Here is a 10,000-nt window from a genome sequence, read left to right on the forward strand (position 1 = left end):
ACAGACACACACACACACACGCACACAGAAACACACACACACACAGAAACACACACAGGCACACACACAGGCACACACACACACACACAAACACACAGACACACGCACACAGAAACACACACACGCACACACAGAAACACACACGCACAGACACACACACGCACACACAGACACACACACACATGCACACACACACACAGACACACACACACGCACAGACACACACACGCACACACAGACACACACACACATGCACACACACACACACAGACACACACACACACACAGACACACACACACACACAGACACACACACACAGATCATTGGTCAATGAGTAAACACTCACAGCAGGTAAAGATGCAGGAATATGGTGGCAGTGGTAAGAAGCTCACTAATCTCTCTCCACATAAAGGCATCTGATTCAGCCATAGCGCACACAGCAATCATGTCAGCTCTGGCTAACATGTGTGCTGCTGTGTGATACAAGCGCCATATCTGGATATGAGGTCTCGTCCTGTATTAGACCCAAACAGGGTGTGTTTGTAACAGAATGAAAACACAGAGTGGAGGAAGAGGAGAGCAGAGAAAAGATGATCTCTCACCTTAAACAGAACATACAGCTCCTCCAGCTCCTCGATGCTGAAGGCAGAGTCTGTCATGATAGCCCTAACCTGAGAAGACAGCAAAGTCAGGATATTCATGTGAATGTCAGGATACACACCTCAGTATCATGATACATACAGTAATATCATGATACACACCTCAGCATAAGGATATCCACCTCAATATACACTGCAATCTTCAATATACACTGCAATCTTAGGATACACACCTCAATATCAGCATACACATGGTAGTGTCAGCATCACTATAGAACATCAAAAAATACATCCTGCAACAGACACCGCAGCACAACGCAAAACACCAGGCAGCAGCAATACCCACCACACTCCTCTTTGCGGTGTCCTCCAGTGACTGGATGACCTTTAACCTCTGTTTGAACCTCATCTGCTCGATGACGTCTGCTCGCAGACTGCCGAACTTCTGCAGTGAGACAGAGGGAGTCAGCCAAAGAGCGCAAAGCAGGAGTTAGGAACAGATTCTGAGATAAGAGGGCTCTGCAAGGCATAGTCGAGTCGGGGTTAAGAGAGACTCGGTCTCTGCAAGGCGTAGTCGAGTCGGGGTTAGGAGAGACTCGGTCTCTGCAAGGCGTAGTCGAGTCGGGGTTAGGAGAGGGTTAGTTCTTTAATGACAGAGTAATGGAGTAGTACCTGAATTCACCTGTGATAAGCAGGCACAACAGTAACATAGAAGAGCTAGTGGAACAAAGGAGGTAAACAAGAGACTAGGCCTGAGTGGTGTGACCTCTGACCTCGTAGGAAGCCTTGATGAGCTCGAACACATCGATCTCAGGTGGGGGCTCGTCCCCGCTGGTCAGCAGGGCATGGAGGTGGGGGATGGGTGGAGACACCGTCTGCTTGTTCACAACGTTGTCCAGGTACCTGAGAGGACAGGTGAGGACAAGAGAGAGAGGACAGGTGAATACACCTGAGAGGAACACAGGAAAAGACACCTTAAAAAGAGGATAGGTGAGTGTATCTGGCAGAGTGGGGACAGGTGAGTGTATCTGGCAGAGTGGGGACAGGTGAGTGTATCTGGCAGAGAAGGGACAGGTGTGTACAGCAGTGTCCCACCTGCCCAGGATGGTCATGGCTTCGCCCTCGTCGCTGCAGGCCAGCAGCTGCTCCATGTTGGCGTGCAGGACGGCCAGGGACACCTGGAAAATGACCTTGATGCCCTCATAGAAGAAGCAGTCGACCAGCAGCACGGCGCTGTCAAAGGGCATGACGCTGAGGAAGAGCGTGAGGAACCAGGACAGCGAGATGGTAGAGATCACACCCAGCTCCTGCATGCGCTCATACAGCAGGGGGAGACACTCCCGCGTCAGCTCCTCAAACACGCCCTGATCCACCAGCGCACCTGGGACACACACACACACACACACACACACACACACACACACACACACACACACACACACACACACACACACACACACACACACACACACACACACAGAAACACACAAACAAAGGAACACACAAACACAGACACACACACACAGGAACACACACACACACACACACACACACACACACACACAACAAAGCATTGATTACCACACTGTATTTGATTCTTAGCTCACTGACAGTTTCAGAGCAGCTTGTTATAATTACCAGCCATGGTGCTGTAGCAGTGAAGTGTTGCTGATGTGGTAACTGGATGTAGTGACAGTGACAGGCTTCAGGTGGAGGAGCCACAACCAGGTGATGCAGCAGACTGCAGTTGCAGCAGCAATCGTGTGTTGTGGCAGTGATTTGAGTATTACGGCAGTAGTCAGGTGTAGCTGCAGTAGTGGGGTGTTGTGGCAGTACTCGGGTGGTGCCGTAGTAGTAGGGTGTTGCGGCAGTAGTTAGGTGTAGCTGCAGTAGTGGGGTGTTGTGGCAGTACTCGGGTGGTGCCGTAGTAGTGGGGTGTTGTGGCAGTAGTCGGGTGTAGCTGCAGTAGTAGGGTGTTGCGGCAGTAGTCAGGTGTAGCTGCAGTAGTCTGGAACTCACCCACCACCCTGGTGTTGTAGTAGTCGGGCAGCATCCTCTCACATAGAGCCACTAGCAGCCAGAAGGCCTGCTCCTCTGTACAGTACAGCAACAGCACCGAGGTCACGATGTTCATCGCCTGCAGACACACACACGTTACACACACCTACACATATTATACACGCACACACACACATACACATATATACACACATACACACATACACACACACACACAATACAGTATTGTCATAAGCAGAGTGTGTGTATTTATCTTTCTGGGACAGAGAGGTTCCTGTAGTCATGCAGACCGCAGTATGTTCCAGTTCTGTCCTGTAGAGAATCGCAGGCCCACATCCCATGTAAGAGATGAAGGCTGGAGCACGTCTCCCTGCAGGGAGGGGGGGCGCACCTGGCAGTACCCGATGCCGGGGAGGTCTCCCCGCAGGGAGGGGGGGGGGGGGGGCGCACCTGGCAGTACCCGATGCTGGGGTTGCGGAAGGCGTAGGCGGTGAGCACTCGGCGTAGCGCGGCGATGCCCATCTCGTTCTGGAAGGCGTGGTGCTCAGGCATGGAGCGGTGCAGGTCTCTCTCGATCTCCTCCGTGGCCAGCGTGCAGCGGCCCATGGCCTGCTCCACCAGCTCCGCGTAGTAGCCAGGGTGGGTCGCCATCTCGTTCTGGGCCCCTGCAGGCGGGAGAGAGCCGGGGAACACTCCAGTACACAGCTCTCAGAACAGCTCCCACACACCTCTACGAACAGGCTGCGTGGGTGTGTCAGCGGGTTCGAGCAGAGAGCAGAAATCTGATCTCAACCCTCCGAGGACACTGCTGAGCAACACAGCAGCATGCTGCAGTAAGGATCAGCTCAACCAGGTGGCCGGGAGCCCGGCTGGAAAGCCTGCAGACACTGCCGCCCTGCAGGACCAGAGTGGAACAGCAGGATTTTAAATTGTGCCCGGAACACATATCACACGTTACATCTCACACGCGGGAACACAGTCTTGTGGCATCTGACTGAATGACATCATTAACTGTCATCAGCTTTCTGGGCTCGCTGTTGTTGTGAAACTGCTGACGGGAGTTCTGCAGCAGTCACATGATTAGTGGCTGAGAAACTGAAGATGAGGAAGTAAAGGTCGGCAAGCCCATGGCAAATAAACAAGGTCATCTGACTCGCCATGGCAACGGTGTTTATTGCGAGAATGGTTATGAGGTGGGAGAGCACTGCGCATGAGGAAGGCTTCTCTTCCACAGCACAGCACAACTCTTCCGCAAACACCTGCCACCCGCATCTCCTCCCCATGTCAAATTCGCCTCCAGCTACAGCCGTTCACACACCCCTCAATCACCCTTTTCCCCAGATTCAGATCCAGCTCCTCCTGTGGGCTCAGAGTAGTATTACCTGAGAAGAGTGACCACAGCTTCACTAGCAGGTTGAGCGGATAATTACCAGAGAAGAGTAGCTAGAGCTCCCCCTATAGGCAGAGTGGATAATTACCTGAGAAGAGCAGCCAGAGCTCCCCCCGCAGTTTCTCTGGAATGCCGTTGAGCACCAGCTCCCGGGTCTTGGAGGTGCGGTACATGCACACGCCCCGCCCAAACTCAAAGAAGTGGATATTCCATGACTCCTCCTTCATCTTCTCCTTTGTCTGAGAGAGGGACAGAGAGGGAAAGAGGGAAGGGGAAAGATGGAGGGAGAAAGAGTGAAAGAGGGAGGGAGAAAGAGTGAAAGAGGGAGAGAGAAAGAGTGAAAGAAATAGAAGAAAGGGGCAGAGGTACGGTTAAAGACAGAAGAAAGGGGCAGAGGTGCAGTTAAAGAAGACGACAGGGAGAAAGAGAAACTGCAGTACAGGAGGACAGAGAGTGGGGTGCAGTGTGGGGGATACGTGGAACTGGGACAGGCCAGGACAGGCTGGGACAGGCAAGGACAGGCCGGGATAGGCCGGGACAGGCCGCGGAGGGCAGGGCAGGAGTTTGGACAGGGCGGGGCAAGGCATGGTGGGACAGGTACTCACAGCTTTCGGGCCCAGGTCCTCGGGTGCGTCTTTGTGGAAGATGCTGAGGAGGCCCTGTTTGGCCGTGGGCAGGCTGGGGCTGTAGTACCGGCCAGGGGGGGTCCCTCCTGAGGTGGGGGGGCTGGAGGGGAAGGGCGCTGTGGGGCTCGGAGACTCCTGCAGACACATACACAGGAGCTGCTTTCACACCCATCTGCAGGCCATGACACACATACACACCTTTCCTGATCTCCGGCACTGATCTGCACACACAATCTACAGGTATCTCAGAGGGAAAGATGAAGACCTCTGTTAAAAAGCACTTACTGGCTGCCGCCTGGACTGACCGCTAGCTGGTTAGTTGACTGATTGATTTTATTGATTGGTTGACTGATTAACTGGCTTGCTTGTTGATGGGTTGATTTACTGATTGATTGATCGATTCTCACACTTGGCTCCTTGCCCTCACTCCACAGCCTGTCGGGGGTACGCTGCAGGAAGTCTGAGATACGCTGCACCAGGAAGTCCCGGTCTTTGAGGTTGGCGAACAGGAAGGTCATCTTGTTCTTGGTGCTGATGGACAGTGGACTGGGCAGGACACTGCTGCTGTCTGCTTTCTCCACAATGGACACCTGGAAGGTGGGAGGGAGGAGGAGAGACAGAGAGAGAGAAGCAGGGAGAGGGAGAGAGAGAGAGAGAGAAGACCCCCCACACACTCAGACACTCACAACCTGTCCATGTCTGCAAGTGTTCTTGAGAAAGTCAGTGTGTGTGTGTATGAGTGTGTGTGTGCATGTACACACACTCTCACCTCTCTCAGAGGGATGATCAGCTGACACAGGTCCTCCTCTCGGCTGGCGAAGCAGATGTAGTTGTTGGACACAAACATTTGTCCGACGACGTGCATCTTGGCGAAGGGGGTCCAGAGGGTGCAGTCGGTGTGCCCATCCAGACGCTCGTCCTGCGTGAGCCGGAACATGGCGCGGTATCGCTCGTTCTTCGCCCGCGCATCCAGGTCCCTGAACCCAACGAACCAGACAGAGCACTGAGAAATAAGTACTGAACACACAGCACTGACACACTGAGACACAACACTGATACACTGAGACACAGCACTGACACACTGAGACACAGCACTGACACACTGAGACACAGCACTGATACACTGAGACACAGCACTGAACACACAGCACTGACACACTGAGACACAGCACTGACACACTGAGACACAGCACTGACACACTGAGACACAGCATTGACACACTGAGACACAGCACTGAACACACAGACACAGCACTGAACACACAGCACTGACACACTGATACACAGCACTGAACATACTGAGAGAGAGCACTGAACATACAGCACATCAACACTGAGACACAGCACTGACACACTGAGACACACAGAGCTGGAAAGAGCTGCAGCACTGTGTCTTTGGCCATTTGAAGTCCGGATCGGGCCAAATGCACCCCACATGAAGATATGAGCACTGCCAGGATAACACCCTGCCTCTCTCAGAGTTACAGAGCACTACAGCTCAGATACTGTTTTTTCACTGCTTGTAGATCTAGATGAAAAGCCTCAATGACTTCATTAAAGTGCAGTTTCTCCACTTAGAACTGAAACCCCCTGCGGCAATGTCAAACTACAACCATGTCAACTTTACTTCATACATCAGCTGTGACACAGAAACACAACATACCAAGATTCAGTTCAATAAGTCTCCTCTGAATTCAGCTTTCATGTGTTGCTTTCTAAAATAGCAATGTTTCAACCCGTAAGTTCCAGCCTCTCTGCCTTTGATTGGGTGGGTCGGGTCAAGTGACAGAATCTTAGCGAATCAGGATGAGAGCGTACCTCTTTAGGGCGGACACGTTCTTGAGGGTCTTGCAGGGTTTGGGCAGTGAGCGGTCGGCTGCGAAGCCCTCGTTGTCCAGCAGCTGCCGCATGGCGATGTTGGCCAGCTGCTCCATCAGCTTGAAGGTGTCGTTGATGTTGAGGAACATGGAGAAGAAGTGCTCGGTGTCACGCGTGCTGACCCGAATGCTCTCCGGGAACAGCAGCGTTGCGTTCTTCTCCAGCTGCGTCACATCCGTCCACTGGACCACCAGAGTCACTGCGGGACAGAGCGAGGCAGGGGAACACAGAGAGACACTCAGTGACCGAGGGAGACCGGGAGAGACCGAGAGACTGAGAGAGACCGAGGGAGACCGAGAGACTGAGAGAGACCGAGGGAGGCCGGGAGAGACCGAGAGACTGAGGGAGACAGAGAGAGACCGAGAGACTGAGGGAGACAGAGAGAGACCGAGAGACCGAGGGAGGCCGGGAGAGACCGAGAGACTGAGGGAGACAGAGAGAGACCGAGAGACTGAGGGAGACAGAGAGAGACCGAGAGACCGAGGGAGGCCGGGAGAGACCGAGAGACTGAGGGAGGCCGGGAGAGACCGAGAGACCGAGGGAGACCGAGAGACTGAGAGACTGAGAGAGACCGAGGGAGGCCGGGAGAGACCGAGAGACTGAGAGAGACCGAGGGAGACAGAGAGGGGCCGAGAGACAGAGGGAGACCGAGAGACTGAGAGAGACCGAGGGAGGCCGAGGGAGACCGAGAGACCGAGAGAGACCGAGGGAGGCCGGGAGAGACCGAGGGAGGCCGAGAGAGACCGAGGGAGGCCGAGAGACTGAGAGACCGAGAGAGACCGGGAGAGACCGAGAGACTGAGAGAGACCGAGGGAGACCAAGGGAGGCCGGGAGAGACCGAGAGACCGAGAGACCGAGGGAGACTGAGAGACTGAGAGAGACCAAGGGAGGCCGGGAGAGACCGAGAGACCGAGGGAGACAGAGAGAGACCGAGAGACTGAGAGAGACCGAGGGAGGCCGGGAGAGACCGAGGGAGGCCGGGAGAGACAGAGAGGGGCCGAGAGACAGAGCGAGGCAGGGGAACACAGAGAGACACTGAGTGACCGAGGGAGGCCGGGAGAGACCGAGAGACTGAGAGAGACCGAGAGAGACCGAGGGAGACAGAGAGAGACCGAGAGACTGAGAGAGACCGAGGGAGGCCGGGAGAGACCGAGAGACCGAGAGAGACCAAGGGAGACCGAGAGAGACCAAGGGAGACCGAGAGACTGAGGGAGGCCGGGAGAGACCGAGAGACTGAGAGAGACTGAGGGAGACAGAGAGAGACCGAGAGAGACCGAGAGAGGCCGAGAGACTGAGAGAGACCGAGGGAGACTGAGAGACTGAGAGAGACCAAGGGAGACCGAGAGACTGAGGGAGGCCGGGAGAGACCGAGAGACTGAGGGAGGCCGGGAGAGACCGAGAGACAGAGGGAGACAGAGAGACACTCAGTGACCGAGGGAGGCCGGGAGAGACCGAGAGACTGAGAGAGACCGAGGGAGACCGGGAGAGACCGAGAGACCGAGGGAGGCCGGGAGAGACCGAGAGACTGAGAGAGACCGAGGGAGACCGAGAGACTGAGAGAGACCAAGGGAGGCCGGGAGAGACCGAGGGAGGCCGGGAGAGACCGAGAGACCGAGGGAGACAGAGAGAGACCGAGAGACCGAGGGAGGCCGGGAGAGGCCGAGAGACCGAGGGAGGCCGGGAGACTGAGAGAGACCAAGGGAGGCCGGGAGAGACCGAGAGACTGAGAGAGACCGAGGGAGACCGAGAGACTGAGAGAGACCGAGGGAGGCCGGGAGAGACCGAGAGACTGAGAGAGACCGAGGGAGACAGAGAGGGGCCGAGAGACAGAGGGAGGCCGGGAGAGACCGAGAGACCGAGGGAGACCGAGAGACTGAGAGAGACCGAGGGAGACAGAGAGACCGAGAGACCGAGGGAGGCCGGGAGAGACCGAGAGAGACCGAGGGAGGCCGGGAGAGACCGAGAGAGACCGAGGGAGGCCGGGAGAGACCGAGAGACAGAGGGAGGCCGGGAGAGACCGGGAGACAGAGAGAGACCGAGGGAGGCCGGGAGAGACCGAGAGACCGAGGGAGACCGAGGGAGACCGAGAGACTGAGAGAGACCGAGGGAGACCGAGGGAGGCCGGGAGAGACCGAGAGGCCGAGGGAGACAGAGAAAGACCGAGGGAGACAGAGAGAGACCGAGGGAGACTGAGGGAGACCGAGGGAGGCCGGGAAAGACCGAGAGACTGAGGGAGGCCGGGAGAGACCGAGACACCGAGGGAGACAGAGAGAGACCGAGGGAGACCGAGGGAGACCGGGAGAGATCGAGAGACCGAGGGAGACAGAGAGAGACCGAGAGACTGAGAGAGACAGAGAGACCGAGGGAGACCGACTGCACCACTAGCATCAGTATTAAACTCTGCTCTCTCACCTTCCTTGCCCAGCAGGAAGGAGTAGAAGCAGAGGTGATTGACAGTCAGGTAGACCCAGCCCTGGCGTGGCACCCGGCCCTTCCAGTAGCTGCAGGAGTAGTAGTTGACCAGCTTCTCCTCGTCTGGCATGCCAAACAGCTTCCGCATCTTCAGCTCCGCCTCTCGGAACTTCCCAGAATCCTCATCCTCCGCCTGCTGCTTACTCTTGTTCTCCTCTGCAATGATCCCCTGAAGAGAGAGAGAGAGCGAGAGAGCGAGAGAGAGAGGGAGAGAGAGAGAGGTACATCAGGAAACCAGGACATCTGCAACAGCACACGCATGCACACACACAGACACATGACCACACACACACATATGCAAAGGCATGCATATATGCATGCACACATACACACACACTAAAGCTGCCCCTACAGTGTATAAACACATACACATTCACACAAACACAAAGACACACAAAGCAGCCATCCCTCAGAGGGCATGTACACATATACACACACTACAGCTGTAAAGACTGCAGTATGCCCACACACACAGACACACACTATAGCACAGGTCCTGCACCAACTCTAGCTGGATTGAGTTTAACCATTTCCACAAAGGAAAGAAAAATGAATTAATAAACATATTACTGTATGCATCCCTTCATCTGCTACCTAATGACAAAAGAAAATGATGGCTTTGCATGGAGACACTCTGCTGTTGAGTCACTGAGCTCCCTCGGCTTGACAGCCTTTCACATGGCTATATAAAGCAGGGGGAGTCCCAGCCTGGGATGGTTAGCCCCGCCCCTCACGTATGACTGACTCACAGAGGAGGAAGTAAGTTATGCCATCAGAGGAAAGCCCAGCAGATAAAACCCATCAGCACAATCTGCAGTCCTGCTTTCACCGGGATTTGGACTCAACCCAGATCCTGCATCTGAAACGATCAGTCTCCTCTACCACAGCACTGTCTGTCCATCTGTCTGTCTGTCTTTCGAGAGCTGTTATAGGTCTAAAATGGTCTAAAACACTATGGCCCTGTGCAATCCCTTTTTCTTTTGGAAGAGCTGAAGCCAACTTCCTGTCCATCCCT

At 55.0% G+C, this 10,000-nt stretch overlaps 1 protein-coding gene across 1 annotated transcript in view; it reads right to left on the reverse strand.

Annotated features, from left to right (window-relative positions):
* LOC118790869 (TBC1 domain family member 9B) overlaps positions 1–10,000 on the reverse strand; it is a 20,197-nt gene that overhangs the window by 5,190 nt on the left and 5,007 nt on the right. Inside the window, exons 4-15 of the mRNA XM_036547977.1 lie at positions 8,926–9,154; positions 6,454–6,712; positions 5,405–5,612; positions 5,043–5,225; positions 4,615–4,770; positions 4,098–4,248; positions 3,070–3,284; positions 2,620–2,737; positions 1,696–1,981; positions 1,374–1,503; positions 947–1,045; positions 604–672 (exon numbers count right to left, since the gene is read on the reverse strand). Coding sequence (XP_036403870.1) covers positions 604–672; positions 947–1,045; positions 1,374–1,503; positions 1,696–1,981; positions 2,620–2,737; positions 3,070–3,284; positions 4,098–4,248; positions 4,615–4,770; positions 5,043–5,225; positions 5,405–5,612; positions 6,454–6,712; positions 8,926–9,154 — 2,103 coding nt within the window. The remainder of the gene's footprint in view (positions 1–603; positions 673–946; positions 1,046–1,373; positions 1,504–1,695; positions 1,982–2,619; positions 2,738–3,069; positions 3,285–4,097; positions 4,249–4,614; positions 4,771–5,042; positions 5,226–5,404; positions 5,613–6,453; positions 6,713–8,925; positions 9,155–10,000) is intronic.

The sequence above is a fragment of the Megalops cyprinoides genome, chromosome 16, assembly GCF_013368585.1.
Source record: "Megalops cyprinoides isolate fMegCyp1 chromosome 16, fMegCyp1.pri, whole genome shotgun sequence".
NCBI lineage: Eukaryota > Metazoa > Chordata > Actinopteri > Elopiformes > Megalopidae > Megalops > Megalops cyprinoides.